This window comes from Ochlerotatus camptorhynchus, unplaced genomic scaffold (assembly GCF_037179485.1).
Source record: "Ochlerotatus camptorhynchus isolate MF236.1 unplaced genomic scaffold, CSIRO-AGI_Acam_v1.1 ptg000643l, whole genome shotgun sequence".
NCBI lineage: Eukaryota > Metazoa > Arthropoda > Insecta > Diptera > Culicidae > Ochlerotatus > Ochlerotatus camptorhynchus.
This window is the reverse complement of record NW_027041122.1, coordinates 58592-81470: the sequence shown is the minus strand read 5'-3', so window position 1 is coordinate 81470 and position 22879 is coordinate 58592. Positions and strand designations below refer to the sequence as shown.

Sequence of the window (22879 nt, the reverse complement as noted above, 5' to 3'; positions counted from 1 at the left end):
TGAACACAATATTGCTACCAGTTGGAACATAGTAGTAGTTCTCCAGATTAACGGATGCAAACATCCGTTTTGATTGACGATATTTTCTCTGTGATGCGACAATTCCAGTAAACTTGTATTAGTAAATATCTCCGGTAAAACAATGTCGCATAGCAATGATTGCGCGCAGCAGCTGGATGGAACGAGAGTCCTATTTGCCCGTTTCAAACTATAGGGGATATTTATTCTGTACATGGTTGAACATTTTGTGTGCAGTATTAATTAAGTACCTGACAAAATAACGTTCCTCGACAGAACTTCGCCAAACAATGTTTTGCCAATCTTTGTATCCGGTCACACCACAGCAAGAATGGGAATGTTGAATCTTATTCCATACTACGTTCCAATGCATATCCAAATTGTATCGCTCGATACCACTCAAAAGCGAATTAACAGAGTAGTCCTCAACCTCGGTCATTAATTGTAAACTAAATACAGCTTTCACAGCATGAATAAGGCAAGTCTCCGTAGCAAAGCACAACCAACATTTAAACAAAAATGCTAAATATGGGTCGTAGGGAAGTCTAACAGCATTGTGGATTAAATACACTCCGAACACGTGAACCAAAATATTGTGAAGCCCGAAAAGTTGAAACAAATAAATAATAATACTGATTTCCTCGCTCTCAATGATGTCATCAACGGTACGCAAATGAGCTTTGATAAAATCTTCTAGTACAACTATTGAGCATTCGACTGAGATTTGAATGATATGGAACGAAACACTGCACAACATAACGAACATTGTTCGATCCATCACGGAACAATAATTTAATGTCACACTACATTATACAAAAACCCTAGCAACCTAGCAACCCTGACAACGGTTTTCGATAGGTTACTGTTATTTTTCCAATCAATTCACTTCAAACAATCTTACCAAGTGTTCACACATATCGATTCCACGATGGCGGATAATGCAGGACGCGATCCAGTGCCGGATAATATCAGCGAGTTGTCTAGCTTTTCGGATTCTAGTGATGAAGGTTAGTGTGCCATAAATTAACGTTAGATCAAATCCAGCATATTTTACTCTTTGAAAAAAAAAAACAGGAAAGAAGGTAGTAGAAGTAGTGGAAGTAGCCGAGGAAGAAGCAGATAAACCGGCATATAGCGATGAAGATTTTGAAACGCTCCTAGGATTCTTCCGTAATATGATCTATCTTTTTGACTACGACGAAAACGATTTCAATGACGAAGTGGCGGAAGTTATCAAACTGTGGCTGACCGATGTCGATAACCCTTTGCTATTCATTTTCTACGATGGGGACCTGCTTTCTGCTTCGCTTACCTTTCCGACGTGTGCTTTCAATGACATCATGTACTTCATGCGAGAACCCGATCAACTTTTCAATGTAATCGAACGATTCCACGATGATCTAATGTTTGGAACATTACACAACGATATTGAAGGATCATTACTGGTACTGCTAGAACAGGTGTATGGACCACTTATTCTATCTAATACTGAGTGGTCGGAAAACGTGAAAGCCCATGTAGTAGCAGGATACAATACATTCATGACCTATTTAACCGATATTCATTACAAGTTGTCCGGCTTTACTCTTCTCTATGTACCCCGTGAGGGCTCAAATATGGAAGTTCAAGAAGTTGTCCTTAATCGAACACTAATCAAGCGCCTAGAAGCGGTGGTAATCGATTGGACCAGTCAAATTCGATCTACCATCAACGACACACAACATTTCGTTCCCAATGACCTTATCTGTCCGTCAGATGAGTACAGCTTTTGGTTATACCGTCGTATGTCAACCAATGTCCAAGTTCTACAATTTTCTAAGTCCTATTAATTCCAGACGAAATACTATCTGCGATTCAGAGTCAATTCAGAAGTGCCAACATACAACACATCTTGAAAATTCTGGACCTGTCCCAGTCGCTTTACACCAAACCTTTACGAGAAGTTTTGGACGATCTTATGAAAGAAATTGAAATGGCTGAATCCAACATTCCTTTCCTGAAGCTGCTGGTTGATCCATGTTTCGCCATTCGCTCTCTAGACAATGAGGATGACCTTTGTTCGCAGCTCATATATGTTATGAACATTATCCGTTTCATAGGATTAGACTCATCTCACCTTCGTCAAGATGAGTCCATCACAAAGCTGTTCCTATACTTAAGCAACGAAATTGTTTCCTGTTGCATGCAAAGCATCGATATTGATAAGATTCTTTCTGGATCTCCCGATTATGGCATAGACATTTGTAACATCAAAATTAACTGTTGTGAATCGTACAAAATTATCTACGAGGAGGTAAGTTAGTAACTAATTTTGATTATGACAAAAATATCAGATGTTTTCCTTGTCCGGTTTATTAGATGCTCGAACATTTCAAGCGTGACTTCACGTGGAAATTAGATTATGCTGGTATTTTCAATAGAGTCGACTCCTTCATGCAAAGACTGTATGATACATTGGATATCTGCAACGCGATGAAAATATTTGGAAAGTGAGAATTTGACCTTAATCAGCAACTCGAAAACAGCACAGGGTTAACATTATTTTTCTTTTGCAGAAACAGCGGTAGTAGCTCTTATAAAAATTATCAGTTCTCATGCAACAATGCGGCAATGTATGAAGATAAGTGCAATCAGGTACAAGAAATCTTCACAGCAGGCATTGAAAGAATCCAGTCAGTATCGGGATCGATCCTGGATATCAACAACAAAGAATGGTACAACTATATTGCGAATTTTCGTGAAATGTTGAAAAATCTTGACGACATCGTTGAAAACTTACTATCAAACGTTTTTCTTGTGGCCGAAAATTTGGAGGAGAAAATCAATGTGCTCATAACTCTGCTTAATTTTTACAAAAGAGAAAACATCAAAGAAAGCTATATGAGGAAAATTTCGGAAATTTGGCATACTTTTAAAGAGGATCTTACCACACTTTCAAAAACTGTTTCATCCGGGATAAACCATTACCCAACATTATTTCCCCGAAAGTCGGGACAATATGCATTGCTTAAAATTAAATTCGAACGAATTTGTCGCCTCAACGATTTATTAGAACGCTGTCGATTTTTGCCTCAATACAGCGAAAGTGATGATATTCTCGCACTGTTTGAATCATGCGAAAAGCAAGTGAAGATAGCACTCAAAACATATAACGACAGCTGGATCAAATCAATAAGCCCTGATCTTGGTGCGTGGTACCATAGGAATCTCATCTGCCGCAGTCAAGTGCGTCCTGGTTTATTAGAATGCCACATTGAAAGACGCATGCTTGTGATATTTGAAGAATCTTATTATTTTAAAGTATCAGGAGCCACGGTACCGAGTTTTATCGATGTGGAAAAAAATGATAACGTAAAATTAACATTCGATAATGTGATCCGAATCATTTTATACTTCAACAACGTGGTGTCATCTATCTCTGACAAAGAGCGCTTGTTTTTCAAACCTTTGATTCAACAAACAGAGAGGAAACTAGAACCACTGCGAGGAAAGCTTACATGGGAGGAAGATCTCAGTGAGTTTATTGACAATTTCGTCATCAACGTCAAGGAGCTGTTGGATGTAATTCAAGTGTACAAGAAAGAAAACATCAAGATTGCTCACTGGATGGAAAGTATATACAATTTGCTTCTGTTCAAACTGAAGCATGAACATGCCCAGCAACTAGTTGATTTCACGAATGACATAAAAACGCAGAAAAAAGCATCAATTTCGGAGTTGGTTCGAGTCTATTCAGAGACAAGTAAGCACATTTTCTGTATTTATGAGAATCTAGGATCAAACCTCAGAAGAATGGGAGACAGCTGGGCACAGTATGTCCAAAAAATCGACCATCTTTTGAAAGCTGCCGTGTTTAATTCTTCACTGAACACACTGGATAACATTCGCACAACTTTGCAAAGGGAGTCAACTCCAATCTTGAGCATTGAATTAATGTTGAACAAACAAGGCATAGCATACCAACCTCCACTGGAATCAATTGAGACGGCATTAAAACGTTTGCCCACTGAAGTCACATCTATTATAAAATTCATTCCTAGCATGTGTCAGCGGTTCCAAATTGATTCTGATTTCAATCTTTACGACGAATTCCTACAAGATAGTAGATTTCAACAAGTTGAAACCAACATCCATGGAGAAATTTCCAACTCTTTGGAGGAACTTCATACCTTCAGAGAGAAGTGGAATGTGTTTCGTCCGTTTTGGAGCATCAATCGACAAGTTTTCATTGAAAAGTTCAAGCTATCAAATATGACTTCAGAAGCATTCCAGAAGAATATTGAAAAATTTGAGGAACTTCTTAATCAACTAACTACACAGCAGGATTCAACAATTTGCAAATGCGTGGAAGTAGATGCTTTGAAGCTTAAATATGCCATTACTAATCATATTAATGACTGGCAAGTGAAGTACATTGAATATTTGAAGTGTGTATCATACGGGCGTATAATTGGTGAGATATATCATGTATACTCGAAAGATGTGTTATCTAAACTTCGGTATGTTCTATCTATAAAGAGTTTCATAATAAATTAAACCACAACATGGATGCTCTGAGTGTCGAGCCAGTAGAAGTTAAGGATCTGAAAGTGCTTGAGGAAACCTATCAAAGCTGCTTCGACAACATACCAGATTCAATAGACGAGATTCAGACTATTATAAAGTACTTCAATGTATTGGGTAAAGAAACATCTATAAAAATAAGCAATGCATTCTATGTTCCAGTTTCTTCATTTATTTTTTTCAGAAGCGTGTGTGCAAGATTTGCTTCCGGAGGCATACAACCTGCGACGAAACATTCATCAAAATTGGCAGCGGTACACGGAATATTTGAACATAGTAAAGGAGCAAATAGAAAATTACCAAAATCAGTTTAAGCTATCAATGGCAAATAATGCAGCGGACCTTAAAGTCAATGCACTAGAAATGCTGAAAATGCTGGACGAAGAAATGCCTACCAGTGAAGAGATGTAATAAGTCAAAAATTATTATATTCATAGCTTACACAACAAAAACATTCATCATTATCGTTGTTCATTGACAGCATGCCGGAAGAGGCATTTTCTGTAATCGAGCATCTAATCCATAGGTTGGAGCAACTGGAAGCTCAAGAAAAAGACATTAAAGAAAAGCTTGCGTTACTTGGTGTTGAATATCATTCACTGGATGTAAGTGAAAATATCACTGATATGGTAACCATTGATTTTCAAATGTATTAATTATTTATCTTAAAGGTTATTGTCGAAATTCGACGGAAATTAGAAGGCATGAAGCTTATTTGGCAATTTGTGAAACAATGGCAAGATACCAAGCAACTTGTATTTAGCGAGCAATACGGTACAATGAAGATTGAAGAAATTGAAAACAAAATAGGCTTCATCGATTGGTTCGCACAGTCGTTTTACATTCCATCCAAAGTACTAACTCAACATTTTACAGCCATTTTCTGAATTTGAACGATACGCTGACTCAAGATATGGAATACCCTATTTTCAAAGCAGTAAAATTGGAAGTACAAAACTTTCACATAACATTTTCAATGATGGTACACATGAGATCATCACATATGAAGGAACGTCACTGGAGAGCAGTGGAGGAAATGACTAATCTGTAAGATTCAAACACTACATACTTTCTGACATTTTAGTTCAAGTTAAGACGGTTTTCCATATTTATCTCGCTCTCATGGACGGGAAGGTGTGGGATGAGCTATATGTTAAGAACGATGTCGTATCGAAGCTCATTTTTGCATCGGACAACGTATTGGAGATTGAACAATCGGTCCTTCTCATGACCACAATTTTTTACATTTTCAGTGAGACAATATTATTTCCCTCTTCGATCCCGTTCAAATATTACGAAACGCGAAAAATGTTATTGTTATAAAACACACAATCACAACCACAAAATAATCTCGTCGAATTGCGGTCGTACTTTGGACACAACCCTTAATTTTTTTTTGTTGATATCTTTGTGGTAAGCTGTTACACCATATTTTTCAAGAACATAAATTGATAGCTAAGCTTGAGTACAGTTTTCTTAGCTGCAACGTTACTGAAGATCATTTTTCGATCATCAAAAGTTATTAATGGTTCAAGACGATGATGTCTTATGGTCATGCTCAATCAACTGCTCAGCAGGCAACATTGGTGTGTATGGCACGTGAAATAGAGCACAAATATCATGACTACTACACATCAAAAACTTTGTAAATTTACACGTGGCACATTGCTGTATTTTCTGTTTATAAATATATATATTTGCATTAAACTTTACGTTCATGTGTGTGCATAGGAATCAAAAGTTCAATTAAATTTAATTTAATTAATTTACAAACAACGATATAAAATTAATACAGTGTGCCTACAAAGCAGCTACTTGATCATGGCAGAATACTTAATTTCTTAAATACTTAATCACTATTAAATTTGCGTTTATATTATAAAAAAAGGAAGGTTACTACTACAACAGCTTCTGAACTTCACTTTGAGTAATATAGAAAAGGATTTCACAATTCAGATAATTTCAAATAGTATTAGCTTTAACCATGCATACATTAATGTATCAAAACATGGATGAACACCAGGGGAGGACCTGGATAAGAGATGAACTAGCCTATGGCTAAAAATCTCTTAAATAAAGAGCCAAAAAAATTAGGACCTGGATATAACCATCCATGATGGTCTAGAGTCAAGCTGACGAGTGCACCGGGAAGGACAGTATGTGCATATGCCTGGGGGTTGCTCCCTAGATATGCCAGCTTAATGGAAGGCATTGAACAATTACAATTAAAATTACAAGCTTGAATTAGTAGGAAGTTTCCTGGCTGGGGTTCCTTGAAAATCTTGACATTGCTGAAAATTATGATAGCATCAGATTGTAGGGTTCTTTGTGTGAAAGGATGCGTTGTTGATTATAAAGTGAATGCCTTCGATTTTTAACATTTATATCGCTGTGAAGCAACTGTAAACTGTAGAGCGAATTTATATCAGTAACTGTAACCAGTTCGATTATGTTTGCTAATGTGGTTAAGATGTCATACTTCATTATCTTAAAGATAAATCGTCTAGCTCAAACCCTTTTAGAGACAAGAGGTGTTACCACCATCATTATCATTAATATTACTTGTTATCCAAAAAATAAAATCTGGACTACTATAAATTAAAATCGATTAGGCCTGACACCTATTCATTCACTGAATTGAGCAGACACTTAGTGCACTGAATCTCCGACCCATATTTATGACTGTTTCAAACAAGTGCGTCATTAAACATTCAAAGTCATTTAGGTCATTCAGATAGAAGATGAAAAAAATCCTCCTCAAAAGATCCTTTATCAGGCTGGGAATCGAACCCGTGTCCATCAGCATTACATTGCATCACATTGAAAAAGACGACAATATATTTACATAAAATTAACTTTTCTAGCGATTTCAAGCATATTGAAATAATATCTTTTGAAGAAATGATTAATAGAGAACTTTACCGCTACGAAGAAATGTTAAGTAAGTTGTGTTATGCAGCTCAAAAGGAGTTTGAAATTGAAGTGGAGCTCGCTACGGTAGAAAATGCGGCACTATCGATCAGATTCAGTGTACAACGATCATCAAAAGATACATTTAAGATTACGAGTACGGAAAAATGTTTCTTGAACTTAAAAACAAACATCACTGTGATCGATCGCTTGCTACAGTCACCTTATAGAAAGCCATTTCAAGAAAAAATCAACTGCTGGGAGACGAATCTAAATTTTTTGAAAGACCTGCTTGAAGCACTTATATTAATCGAAACGCAATGTAAGCCACTTTACGAAATTTTCAAGACAACAGAAACTTCCCAATATCTCAACAATTTTAATCAAACGTTCAAGATGTGTTACGAAAAATGGTCAACTCTACTTGAATTTATAACAAGAGCAAGCTTACTAAACGACATGTGTCCTCAAGCACAAGCGCATCTGCAAAACGTTGAAATATTGCGAAAGAAATTTGATGAGCTGGCACAAAATCTTCAACAACTGTTGGAAAATCAAAGAAATCGTTGTTTTCGTCTATATTTGGTTCCCGACGTTCTGTTGATCAAATTGATTGCTTTTCCGACTAATGTTGAATACATCCAGCAAATATTATTTTATACGTTTGAGAACATCAGATATGCCAACATCAGACAACTCGATCTGCCCCGAAAATACAAGAGTTGGGAAATCGATGGCATTCAAACTGCAGAAGGAGAGAACATAACTTTCAATAAACCAATAATTGTAGAAGCGGTACAAGATCCCATTGGTGTCATAAGAGAAATAGAAAAATCAATATTCGCAGTGTTGAAGGTTTCCTTACACAAATGTCTGCTTCAGTTGAAACAAAACTACTTCAAGCGTATAGAACATGGATGGTTTCGCCGTTGGACATATCAAGCATTACTCAAAAGTACACATATTGAAAATACCTTGCATATAAGAAACGCTTTGGTTCAAACTAACTTATTGGGGAAATTCAAACCGCTCAAAATGCTGCGAACAATGCATAACAAGGTAAGTCTATACGATCGATATTCTACGTAATGTCCTATAGAATTGCCCCTTTTTTTAAAACAGCTGTTGAACGAGTGGATGACTTCAAAGCTTAGTACAATCAACTCAGTAGAAGTTGTGTTGGCTGAAAAAAAGTACGAGAGTTTGCTCATAGCTGAAATTAATACGAGAGATGTTATTGAAAACCTGATCAAAGCAAAAGTGTCCAGTATATCCGATTTTGAATGGACATCACAGATTCGGTCATACTGGAATGACGAAACAAAGAGTTGCTCAGTAGTTCAGTTGGCCAGCGTGTTTCCGTATGGTTATGAATGTAAGACATGTGATGAACCAATCTTAGTTACTCCACACTCAAACCGGATGCTGATGACAGTGACAAATATTGTGAAATCGAAATATGTTCCATATCTGATTGAATACTATAGAGACAGTGGTTTTCAACTTCTCAAACAACTGGCAATGGAGATTGCTACATTATTTGTTACACTCAGTTGTGACTCCGGCTGGGAGATTTCTGATGTAACCAGATGCATTAATGGTATTAGGAAGCTGCAAGCATGGATTTGTTTCAAGAACATAGATACATTATCTTCCCAAGCTCGAAGTGCATTAAATGCAGTTATACGAGAAACATTTTTGGAAAAATCGAAACAGACAGTATTAGACTTGAAGAATACGAAACCATTAACTCAGTTTCATATATTTGCAACAATCAACAATCGTGTCGACCCATTACCAGAAATCGAACGTTCTATTATGAGACCTATTTATTCAACATTACCGGACCAAATAATTTTCATACAAAACTTGCTCTGCTGTTATGGCTTCAAACAATATCTAAAGCTAGGATATTTGATAAAGTGTTTTCTAGAGTACATACAAGTACTCATTTCATCTCAGTATTACTTATGGACACCCAACAGAATACAAAATGCAATACGACGAACCAAAAATATAATTCGCAAGGAAAAATATACGGAAACCGAAATCGTAGCTATCGCACTGAAGGTGATATATGTACTTACATTGAAGAAAAAGTCAAGTCTCTTTTACTCGACGAACTTCATTCATTATTATCAATTCGATGTTTACCCTTTAGATTCTCCAGAAATTTTACTATCGTACATAATTTATGATAATTAAAAACCAAAATTAAGCTAGTTCCTTGAATTGGGGTCAAAATTAAAACTTGACGAAAACTACTACTAAAAAAGCGATCTGACCTTATAAATTTAATAACTGTTTTAGAACCATTAAAAGGTAAAACTCCTCAACTCAGCCGTTTCTTGATCATCGTGTAAGGGCGACTTGACTGCATACAAAATGCATGGTTTGAACAAAGTTTATCTTTATCGTTTCAATTCAGAATGAATTTATTTCAAGCTTAACGGAGAGCCAGGAGCATTGTTTTACAAACTGCATCAATTCCATATTTTCCTATGAAAGACGCAACGATGAAGCTGAAGCGAATCTGGCTGAGAATATCCTAGCAGCTTTACGGTCCTTAAATCTAGTGGTAACTACAACAAGTATTTCCAGGATTATTGATATTAAAATTGTTCATTCATAGCACTCAAACTACTCAGAGGTTAAAGTAAAGGAAATACTTTCTGCCTTGGAGATCAACCGGCAGCTGATTATTACCGGTGAAGTTTGCAGTGGGAAAACAAACCTTATCAGTTTAGCAATGCAAATACTTTCAAACAAAGGCACATGTTTCAAGCGGTACTATGTAAATCCTATGACACTCACTATGCCACACGATAGAAAGTCATGGGACAAGGAAGCATTTGACCAAATTTTAACAGCTATTCTAGAATCAACAACTCATAAACAAAAATGTATCATATTAGATAGCCTCCTGGACGAATCGTGGCTGGCAAGCATTGCATTTGATCAGAATTGTATCAGAAGTGACTCCCTGAAGGTTTTCTGTGAATCAAAAGATGTCAACATAATTATTGAAACGGTCGACTTACAATTTGCTACACCTGCATCGTTAGCGAGCTACACAATTATCCACGTCGATAGCAAAAATGTAACATGGAGGCAAATAATAAGCATTTGGTTGGAAACTAAGATATGGAATAAAATTCGCATCAAGGATGAATTGCAGTGCTTGACGGAAAGCTATTTGGAAATATTTTTGAACTTCAAAAATAAGAACTGCTCCCAGACTCTTCCACATACCAACGTATCTATTATTCACACATTTTGTGAATTATTCCAAAATATATTCTCCACGTGGAGTGAAGAAAAAATTCTCAAAGATGAATTGAATCTAAAGGATGCTATCAGAAAATTATTTTTCTTCTGCTGCGTATGGTCTGTTGGAGGAATGATGAATGAAACGGAACGGCTGAAATATGACGTTTTATTGCGAGAACAAGTTTCAGACAGTACAGCAAGCTTTCCGCTAAAGGGTAATGTCTTCCAATACTTTATATTAATCACCAATACTACATCGAGCTGGATACCGTGGAATGATCATTACGTAAAACATTCAAACAAAAATGTAGCTTCAAGGTAAAAACAAATGAAACTGATTGCTGAGTTCTTCATTACACTAGTTTACAAAATCAATGCCATATTTGTTTTTTACAGCAATTTTGTATACACATCGGAGAATATGCCTTACCATTTTGTTTCGTCGATATTAATGAAGAGCCACAAACCGTTGTTGATAACTAGCAACACAACAGTGGGAAAAAGCGCACTAATTCAAAATATTCTAACAAATACAAATGGAGATGAACAAAATGTTTGTTATAGTAACTTTACGGACCAGACGTCCGTTCATTCCTTAAGGCGTATTCTGGCACACCATTCCATAAAAATATCGCAAGAAATTTTGTATCCCAAAGAACGAAAAAACCTAGTATGGTTCATCGACGATTTACATAACGTTGCTGATCAGCAAACAGTGGACGCATGTGAATTTTTAAGGCATTTAATTGAACATCGATCATGGCATGAACACAATCATCCACAATGTCTCAAGCAAACTTCAATTGTTGCAGCTATGAGGAATAGGATTTCATTGCATCAATGCGGAACATCTTTTGCACGGCTTCTTAACCAATTCCATATAATCAATCATGAGAACTATAACGACGAAAATGCTGCATCAATATTTAACAGAAAAATTAAGTCCATCACACAGATTGATGTTACAAGAACAATTTTAAGCTCACTACCGTCAGCAACCATAGATTTGATTAGAAAGCTGTCAGCACGCTTGCCACCTACACCAGTAAAGCCAAGATATCAATTTTCTTTGAAAACCATCTCTAGAATTTTGGAAAAGTGTTGCTTATTGAGTCAAAAAACAAACTTGGCTGATTCAAGTAATTCTCTCAGGCTGTGGATACATGAATGTTACCGAGAAACATGGGATCTGCTTGATAAAACGGATTACAAAATATTCTACGATGTTTTCAACGACACAATTTCAAGGTTTTTCGATGCAACTCTACATGGATTGTGTCCAGGAAATGAAAGCCCTATTTTTTGCGATATATTGTGTCAAGACTCATCGTATCAGGATGTAACTGATGTCAATATTTTAGCGTAATTTGATATTTAAAGCACCACCAAAGTGCACTGTCTAATGTGTGTTTAATTTCAGGCAACATATAGAAACTACTGTAGATCCCAACTCCTCTCTGATTGTCCATCATGAAGCCGTAAAACATGCATCCAAAGTATTGAGAATCCTAAAAACTGCTGCTGCTCACATAGTTTTAGTGGGTACTATAGGCAGCGGTCGTGAAACGATTTGCCAGATAGCGGCATGTGCCTCGAAAAATACTACAATACAAATGCTTGACATGCAACCAGATGACGACGAAGAAGTTGTGGATTCTAAAATGTTCAATCTATTCGAATGCTGCAAGACAAACCCGACGATGTGCGTTGTAAGGATTGATCAATACAACGGAATAAACATCCACCTGATGGATATTCTGAACAGCATTATTGTGAATGACACCGTTGCAGGCTACTACCCATGCTCTAGGAACAGTTGTATCACTTTGGAGGAGAGCTCATGGAATCAAATTAAATTAAATTTACACATTGTACTGATAGTGCCTATGGAAAAATATCAGTACTGGTAAGCATGTTGCATTATATTCTCCTATTAATAAGAGATGAACTAGCCAACGGCTAAAAGTAAAGTTTAAAAAAAAATCTCATATTAATGTCCAATGCTTCATAATTGTCTTAAAGTGATATGATAAATGAAAAAAATGGGTGCTGGTTTTCAGATTGACCAGTTCCAAAATCAGATGTATACTGTACCAAGATGTAATTACTAACTCGAAAAATACTATATGCAATTTACGATATGACAAATTGTGTAAGGTTATGAAATAACATATTTTAAGCCCTTGAAGCTAGCGACATTTTAGGTCCAGAATGCATCTCGGAAACCCATGGAATGAATAATGTTTTGTAAATTCTATTCCAAACAATTAATGTACATATAGAGTGCAATTCATTGGATCATTCGAAATTAGATCAAAAAACCCATTAAATTTACGTACGGCAAGAAAAAATAACATTTGTTGTAATTTTACAGGAAAATATACAATACCTATTCTTCGATGCTGTCTAAAACCACAACAAATTGCGTCCATTCAATGTCGGAGAAAAGTTTAAGTGAGATCTCAGGATGCTTTCTATTAAAAAATGTTGTATTCGATGTTCCTTTACTTGATAAATCTAAATCACACGTAAGTAAGTTTAGCAGCAAATAATTTATATATATATAGCGCATATTTTTTTTAGCATCAACGAAAACGGGAGAGCTTGATACAAAGCACCGAAGAGCGAATGCATATTGCTGTATCTGATGCAGTATCAAGAATTCATTCGGCAGTAGCCTACGAGTTGAGAAACTCAACTGAAAATTTAAAAGCGCTGGATAGTTGGTATTTTGAGCTTCTTCATACCATCAAAAGGCAAGTAAAATATCAAAACTATCAAACTTCACTCATTGTGTCAAAGTCGTACATATTGAATGACCGAAATTTTACCCTCGCTGCATCTGTTGATTCTCTATGTTATAACAAGTGATCTGGCAACCGCTGGCGGTCTATCATGTTCATGCTCAAATACACTAAACTCTCCCTTAAACACTGGCTAGAATGAGCAGTTATAACATGTTATAAGCATATTTTGATTAAATTTTTCATGTTGGTAATTATTATAACATGTTATAACTCTGTAGTCTGAACAAGGTTTTTCTCGATTTCTCCTAAACTCTATGGAAATATCGGCTACTTCGTCCTTTTTCAGATACAAATTTCCCAAATATCCTCCCTAACTCTTTGGCTCCTTCAATATCGAGTTTGGGGGGGGGGGGGGGGGTTTATTTAAAAAGATTACTTTTACTATGTATTCACAATATCACAAGACCTGTTTTCTATTACTGAATTACAGATTTTTTTACTCAAAACGAGAATGCTTATCCAATATCTACAATAAATATCACAATGGTATACATCAAATCCAAGAAGCAACGCACAATGTTGCAAAACTTCAGATAGACCTGGAGAAACAACAAGAGCAAATAGCTTTATATCAACACGAACTTGACGAATTCATTGACAATATTCAACTCCAAACTGCAAATGCTGACCTACAAAATCAAGAAGTGGCCATCAAGCGGGAAACAATTGGTGCGGAAGAAATAATATGCAAAGAACTAGCAACTATTGCTGAAGCTGATTTAGAAAAGGCAATGCCAGCATTGAACGCTGCGATCGCCGCACTTGATTCATTAAATAAGAAAGATATGAATGAGATCAAGTCTTACAGTCGACCGCCAGTAAAAGTGGAGCTGGTATTGAATGCAGTCATGATTCTATTAGGAAAGGAGCCAACATGGGTAGAAGCCAAACGCCAATTGGGAGAACAGAAATTTTTAGATATTTTGCGAAACTTTGATAAAAACAACATGGGTGAAAAAACGCTCAAAACAATTGGTGGTTATGTGCGAAATCCTGACCTCGAGCCAAATAAAATAGGAATGGTTTCAAAAGCAGCCAAATCTCTTATGTTGTGGGTGCGAGCTATAGAGAACTACGGAAAAGTTTACAAGTGAGTTTTTACAGTTCTTAATCTTTACACCCTTTCAGTAGCAAATTTGAACAAACGATTTTTATAATAAAAGTCTCCTTTGTACATTTCCATGGGTTTGGTGACAACGAAAAAAAAAATCTCATTGTGTTTTGTTATTGAATTTTCTAGATACGTAGGACCAAAAATTAGAAAAATGGAAGACGCCAAAACATCTTTGCGCGAAAAACAACTGTCATTACGTGAAGCAGAACTAAAACTCATTGAACTAGCAGAACAGCTATCGGCACTCAGAACTGAATATGAAAACAAAATGAAATGTAAATTTGAACTTGAAGATGCTGCACGAATAATGATTTTGAAGTTAGAACGTTCTCAAGCACTAGTTGACGGACTGAGTGGTGAAAAAATAAGATGGACAAACACAGCTGAAGACCTAAAAACAAAATATTCTCACCTTATTGGAGACACATTAATGGCAGCTGCATCCCTTGTGTACTTTGGAACGTTACCATGCACTGCGAGAGAATCGCTCAGAAGTCAATGGAAAGTCGATCTTGAAGCTTTGGAGCTAACATTTACGGATAATTTTTCAACATTTGCCTTTTTCTACTCTACCGATGATTTGCAAACATGGCAATCCCTTGGACTACCCGATGACGAGTTAACAGTAGAAAACGCATCAATACTTCTCAACAGTAATGTTCGAGTTCCATTAGTTGTTGACCCACAAGGAGAAATTCAGCGCTGGATTATAAAGTTACACGGGATGACAAAATCTGTTCGTTACAATCTTGACGAAGATATTACACAGCATCAAATTGAAGCTGATGTTTATGAACAAAAACATCTTCTTGTACACAGTGTGCAGGAAACAAATTTGCATCACTTTGATCAATTGGAAAAAATATACCGAAAATCACTGCAGAAACTAGATAGGAGTCAATGTAGCTATTCTCTCATCGGAACAACTTCTGAAAATGTTCCATATATTGGTAAATTGAAGAAAACCGCAAACATGATCAACTTTATTCTTGGAAAATCTGGATTGGAAGTCAAACTTCTAGGTAAATATCAACTATATACACACTCAAAACTTAATCTATTCTACTCATACTCAAAACTTAACCAATTTACTAAAATCGCAATGTCATAAAATACATCTTAATATATTTAAGCAACCGTTATTGAGCATGAGAACCCTTTCTTGGAAGATCGTAAGGCATTACTAATTGAAACAATCACATCAAGCAAAGCAACGTTAGCAAAATTGGAGGATAATATCTTGCGAATATTGAATGAAAGTCAAGTACCTTTGATAGACAATGAAGAACTAATTGAATCATTGGAGTCCTCTAAACAGACAGCAGAAAGCGTAACAATAGTTTTAGAGCATGCTGCATCAACAAAATATGACATTGAAATTTCCCGTGAAACGTATAGCCCGTGTGCTGCAAGAGCTTCCTTATTATTTTTCGTACTTGAAGACCTTAAGTGCATGGATCCAACGTATCGGTTTTCACTTGACTGGTACATTGCCTTGTTTCATGAATCTTTAGAAAAAAGCGGAAAAACTCAGAACATAGAAGAACGGAAGGTGAAAATCATTGATCATCATACATTCAATGTTTGTCGGTAATTATCATATGAAATATAGAATTTCCATTGTGTATGAATTAATAATTTTATTGCATTGCTTTAAGGAATGTTTGCTTAGCGCTGAGTTTTCCAGATCAGATCATTTTTACTTTCTATCTATGTGTACGACTTTTGTATGATGCTGAGACAATGAGCGTGAGAGCATTCAACTTTTTCGTACATGGAGCTGACAAAATTGATCGACATGAACAAACAGAAAATCCTAGTCCAGACTGGATAAATTCCGACCAATGGGATAATCTCACTGAACTGGATAAACTTCCAGGCTTCCGTGGAATCACACAATCATTTGAAGAACACAACGATGCCTGGAAATTATGGTGTTCATCACCACATCCAGAAAATGAAAGCCTTCCGGAAAATTGGGAACGTAATCTTACCCTTTTTCAAAAATACACATTGGTTCGTAGTGTAAGACTCGATAGGCTGGAACCATGCATGAAGAATTTTGTTGCAAATAATCTTGGAAAGGAATTTCTTGATTTTAACCGAAGCACTTTAAATGACATATTAGAAAAATCAACGCCAGCCACACCCATAATGCTGATTTCAAGTGACAATTACAACCCGTTACAAGAGGTTCACAATTTTTCGAAGTTTTATAAGAAAAAGTCCCACAAAATCGTTCAATATGTGAACATGAGTACAGAACCTATTGAAAGTGTGGTGAAACATTTGAAAAAATGTATACAAACTGAAAAATGGCTTTACGTTGATGAATGTCAAAAATCAAAATCATGGTTGTCGCAATTTGATCACATTCTACAGTACCTATGCACAGTTAACTCAGAATCAAAGTTCCGCCTATGGATGCACGTGAACAAAGAAGAGAAGCATTTCCCGGTACACATACTACAAAATTGCTTAAAATATATGTGTAATCCACCAGCGGTGAGTCAATATTGAATTACATTTATTTTTCATATTTAATTTCCAGTAAACTTAGTTCCATCTCTTAATTGATCGGACCTGCAATCATATCATTATCACCTTTTGACCTTTAGTTTGAGTTTTAAAATAAATTAGCCTTGATTTATTAGCCAAAATATATAGCTTGTCATTTTTTGTGCTAAATTATGCGTGTTAATATTCTTAAGGGCATCAAGTACAATATGAAATCGATGTTAGAACAAATTGGAGAAGAACAATTTAGAAAAATAGAAAAATCCAGGTTTCATTTGCAACATAAGAAGTTGATGTTTACACTGGCATTCTTCCACTCGCTTCTGATTGAGAGAAATAAATATCAAAGTTTAGGATGGAATAAGCCATACCAATTCAATATAATAGATTTTAAGGTAAGTTTACCATGTGTTTATCAAACAAGCATTTTATATAACGTATATTGATTACCTACCAAATGTTTTGCTCTGTCGTTTTCAGCTTTCCGAACGATTAATTACTTATTGCTTAGAAGAGTTGATGGAATCAAAATACAAAACTAATTTGCAAACTCAAGACACCACCCGCATGCGTCATTATGAAGTAGGACAACAAAGCCTTCCTGAAGACTCCATGCTGTGGCGTTTTATGAAAAATGCTGTGCTAGAAGTTGGATATGGCTGTAAGTCATTACAAATTTAAACCTTACTTTTTCCCTTTCAATATCCTCCTATTCTTCCACTAGCAGGCTCAGTATTTGGGCTGTCTAACATGGTTCAGATACCTATCTGAAACATGTTGGACAGCCTACATACTGAGCCTGTTAGTGGAAGAATATGGTATACTATACGGTCTTGTATAAAATATATTTACTTAAGTTGCACACGATCCAAAATACGTACGAAAATCGTGCTATCACATAATTGGTTTTGCATGATCTGTCATTTAAATAGACAGGAAGCTCGACGTAATGATTATCAGCAAATAATCTCACATTTACGTGTTTTACTGGATGTCGGCAATGCTAAAAATACTAATACTTTATTCCAGCAAAAAGTTATTTTACTGAACACATTTCAGCAAGTTGTTTTGTTGAAACTCAAAATCATTATTTGGTGTGTAGCACAGGTGAACCACAACTTTTCGTTGCGTTTCATGTTTGTCGATCTATCATATAATAGTCAATACTTATTTATGCTCCTTCGTGCGCTCATTAGCCTCGTCCATATGTATTCTTGAGGATTCGCAAATGCCCGAGTAGCATAGAGGAAGATAGGAATACTTGATCCCCCTTTTGTTTTTTTTTATTCAACACCTGCTAGGGGAAAGGCTCCTATAGTTGCGGTACGTTAGAAGCGTTAGGTTCTGATAGTTTTGCATGGAGACTCAATACACAACTATAGGAGCAACAACACTAGTAATGTATACAATCAATCATCTTTTTTTTTCCTTGATTTGTTTTTCCGTCGATTGTTTTCCGTACTGAGTACCAATGCTACCGACGCCAGGGAGGCATCTCCCACACCTGGTGGACCCTACCTATCGACCTATCAACTCATGGACCGGGGACCAACGGTTTTACTTCCCTTCCGAAGGAAGGCATGATCAGAGATGTTATGCCTTAGAAAATCCCGGCGACACCGACTTGGATTGAACCCCGGTCCTTTGGGGTGAGAGGCAATCATGCTTATCACTACACTACCGGCGCCGCTTAAATCAATCATCTTATCTGTTACACCAAAGAGTCGTTACGTTACAAATACAGACTTGAAGGTCCATAGTAGTTGATTAAATTTATTGTAGGTGTACACTCAAAAAATTTATCACATATCTAATGGATGAAATCCATGTGATTTTCACATAGCTTTCCTGTGATCACATAGCAGCAAATCCCACCACAAAATTACATGAATATTATGAGGTCCATGAAATTCATATGAAAAATCATATAAAATCAATGTGATCGCATAAATGTTATGTTAAATTCAGATGAATTCCATTAATTTTGATTATGGATGAAAATCATGTGCGTTTCCAATGGAAGCTACATGAAAACTATTTTCGGTGTAGTTTAAAGCAGGCCTGCCCAACTTTTTTAAACTTGATTTTTTTTTAAATGGCTGTATCTTTGATCGATAAACATGTTTCAAGATGCATTTCGTTTATTTCTCATTCATTCTGGGCTAACATTCATAATGATGAATAAAATTGGGCTACAATGATATAATTGCTGAGATCCGGAGAGCACGTTCGACAGCGCTAGTTTAAAGCGTTCTTCAGAAATTTGGAAAAACAGACCAAAGATCCCCAACATGGAGAGACATGATCCGTTATTTTATCAAATAGTTTGATGTCTAGTATTTAAATAGATAAGTGGTTTTTTGTCATATCAATTGTATCTTATTATTTTTTTTTTCACGGGATAAAATAAAGGAACTGAATCAATCCTCCAACGGTGAGAATTTGGTATGGTTATGATTCAAGTCTCCTGAAAATAGTTAAAATAAAGAATAGTTATTGCTCATAGGGGAAATGGATATAATGTCGGCCTAATTGCCCCATATTTGGGCCCATACATAATTTCTGCAATCGACTAAATATCAATCAGTACCGTCCCAATGACGCGTTCATCGACACTGAAAATGTATTTTCGTTATTTCTCTGAAAACCGTTTCGTAAAAATGAATATCGTGCATACAACACATCTTTCATAAATGGTACGAAATATTCGTTTTTCCTGTCATCTGGCGCAATGTCAATATTACGCCTTATTCGTATAATATACAAATACATCTTCGTACAATCAAACCAACAACTCCGCTTATTGTCTCCTAAAGTGCTGATTGTGTGTTGGAGATGGGATATTTTTTTTTTAGAAATATTGTCGGTTTGACCAATACATGCAAGCTACCACAATAAATCATCGCGGTGGTTTTATGTTAGAGAAAAAAAAATACATGCAAGCAGCAGAAAAAGCAAGAGAAATCGAAGTACCGCTCCATGAGTGCTTCTTATTTGCCTTTAGCTTTACCTCTTCTCATAGCACAGATAGAGCGATGGATAAAGCACAGATCTAACGATCGCAAGGTGCATGAGTCGAGTCCTGTCTGAAGTCTAATTTTATTTTTTTGTCCTTTATTCCTTCCAATGATGAAGTTATTTTTAACCATCCTCACTAACACACTCCACATTTTTCTGTTTCCACAACCAACACTTGTGGACCGCTGGTTGGGTGTAGCGATAGCGAGTGTGGCAGTTCTAACGAAACTAGCTTCATACAATGTACAAATCCATTTCGTTGCAGAAAACAACGAATAAATTCATAGAACAAACGAGCGATTTCGTTGTATAAACGAAATTTTATTTTCAGTGTCTAGATAAAATTGATAAATAGCAAATTTTTAGCGATAAGCCCAATCTAAGATCCATAGGCCAACATTAGAGCCTTTTCCCCTATGTAAACAAAATTGCATTTCCAGAACAACATGTGAAAAGGGCATACCAGCTTTTTGTAAACAAACCTTCTTATGCCCTTTTCTCGCCACCCATATGACACCAACGCAAACCTTTAACATCACCGGGTAGGGGACACTTTCCCCTTCTCGATGATATTGCTGGTTTGCGTGGGCGACCCTCGGTTGGTGAGAAAAGGGCCTACAAAGGTTTGTTTACAAAAAGCTTGTATCCCTTTTCACATGTTGTTCTGGATTTGTCAAATGCATTTCTGATATTTTCTTAATGGAATAATCAATAGCTAGTGCAGAATGCATAAAATGTTCAACGCATCGTCATAGAAATAACCTGGGGAAACAAATCTCGCCTGGGATCAAGTGTCCTCTCCCTCCTCTATATATTATCCCGAGCTTGTTTTAATCCAATCTCTTTTCTAGCACAAATTACAAACACGTGGGACCAACGGATATTTAATACATACTCCACTGATATTTTCCGCCAAGAATTGATAGCAACGTCTCAATGTTCATTTGTATCCGATGATCAAGCGTATAAACTTCCTCGAGATGGAAATTTTACATCTTACATAAACTTCATAACGAACCAACTGCCTCAAGAAGATAGCATTAAGGTGCTTGGGCAAAACGAAAATGCAAACATCAAATATTTGGAATCACGGTCGGCTTATGTTCTGCAGATGCTCCATCAGGTACAGCTTCATGCGGAAGCAACACTGTACGATCAGCAGCGCGGCATAATGGATTATGAGAAGGTACGCCTGTTTTATTATTAAGATCTCCTGTATTCAAATATAGAGCTGTATATTGACACACGAAATCTGTATAAAAGGTGAACTCGCCTCCGTATGATATGCTTTGGGAAGAAAGAAGAAAAAACTGTGCAAACATACCTATATCTAAATAATCCAAATTTTAACACCATCCTTTCCATTTACAGGCAAAGAAAATGGTAATGGAACTGCTAATGAAACTTCCTGTTTGTTTAGACTACGATAATGCTGCAAGAATTGTGAGTGCAAACAAAACACCTGTTAATGAATGCCTGTTGCTGGAAATAGTCCAATACAATGAGATTATTGAGTTAGTCAGGGAAAACCTTGAACAACTTATGTCTATGATATCCGGAGAAAACAGCCTCAGTCAAGTGTTCCTGGAAATTTTGCTAGATATTAAACGAAACAAGGTACCTCAAGCTTGGATTAAATATCTGACAGATAAACACCTCTCAGACTGGGCAATTGACATGAAAAATCGGATCGAACATATTCGAAAATGGTCTGAAACTGGACAACTATCAACGGAAATAACATTAGGAAATCTACTGAAGCCCACTTTATTCCTGCACAGTTTCATAATGGTTTGGCACAAAAATTACTTACTCTCTCACAATAGCAACATACTTACATGTATTCCATCAAACAACCATTGCACACAATGCATAGAAATCAATTAATTATTCTTAATAACTAGTTTTTGATATTATGGATTAGTCTGATTGTGTTTCAAATTGTGAGAGTGTATGTATAACAAAAATCAACCAAATGAATCATATATTGAAGATGGAATTTCTTACAGATGCATGCGGAAATCTATAGCATTCCGTTGACCGAACTCACGTGGGATATAACAGTGCTCTCCACAACAAAACCGATGCTTCATATGGCACCTGCAGAGGGTTTCATAGCACGAGGATTATATCTTTACAACGGTGGATGGAATCTGCAAGACCAATGTCTCAAACTGCCGCAAATTTTAAAAATTGCCAATCCCATGCCTCCTATTTTGTTCAAACCAACTCGTAAAAAGGATTCAAATGACAAATCGTCTTTTAGCTGCCCATGCTTTTACAACTGTCAGAAGTCAGATGATTCCTTCATAATGACAATAGAACTCAATTCTGGAGACATCGAAAGGGAAACATGTATTAAGATGAACACTTGTTTATTATTAAATTTATAACCTGAATTCGGAAGCCCAAGAAGAATAGTTAACCATCCAACATTATTTAAACGCACATCGAAAAAGAGAATACAGATACATTATTATATGCAACAATTAATAGCAACAAACTATCTCCGCCGCATAGTTTAGTTTGAATCATGAAATTGACAGAATAAAAATCAGCTCATTACTTGATATCGATCAGCAATAGTGTTTCTTGATGGCGGAGGCGAACCAGCCTAAGGCTGAAAGCCTCCTAAATAAAGCTAAATTAATTAATGTTTCTT

The 22879-nt window shown here is 36.2% G+C and overlaps 1 protein-coding gene across 1 annotated transcript; it reads left to right on the top strand.

The window, feature by feature from the left end:
• The first annotated feature begins 946 nt into the window (after positions 1-946).
• LOC135714424 (dynein axonemal heavy chain 2-like) lies at positions 947-22610 on the top strand. Its single transcript, XM_065237777.1, has 27 exons — positions 947-1025; positions 1093-1800; positions 1854-2311; positions 2377-2507; positions 2574-4471; positions 4537-4698; positions 4766-4988; positions 5063-5186; positions 5253-5404; positions 5458-5628; positions 7446-8550; positions 8614-9561; positions 9920-10069; positions 10124-11079; positions 11158-12123; positions 12182-12667; positions 13136-13289; positions 13345-13517; positions 13999-14658; positions 14809-15704; positions 15816-16272; positions 16341-17187; positions 17394-17594; positions 17680-17860; positions 21069-21403; positions 21589-22008; positions 22227-22610. Exons 1-27 carry the CDS (start codon positions 947-949, stop codon positions 22608-22610), a joined length of 13425 nt encoding a protein of 4474 aa, XP_065093849.1.
• Positions 22611-22879: the final 269 nt, after the last annotated feature.

Bases quoted from the DNA above. Each gene is read 5' to 3' on its own strand.
- LOC135714424 (XM_065237777.1), top strand. From the start codon at position 947: ATGGCGGATAATGCAGGACGCGATCCAGTGCCGGATAATATCAGCGAG. The intron at 2,312-2,376 runs GTAAGTTAGTAA...CCGGTTTATTAG, and splicing joins ACAAAATTATCTACGAGGAG to ATGCTCGAACATTTCAAGCG. The intron at 12,124-12,181 runs GTAATTTGATAT...GTTTAATTTCAG, and splicing joins ACTGATGTCAATATTTTAGC to GCAACATATAGAAACTACTG.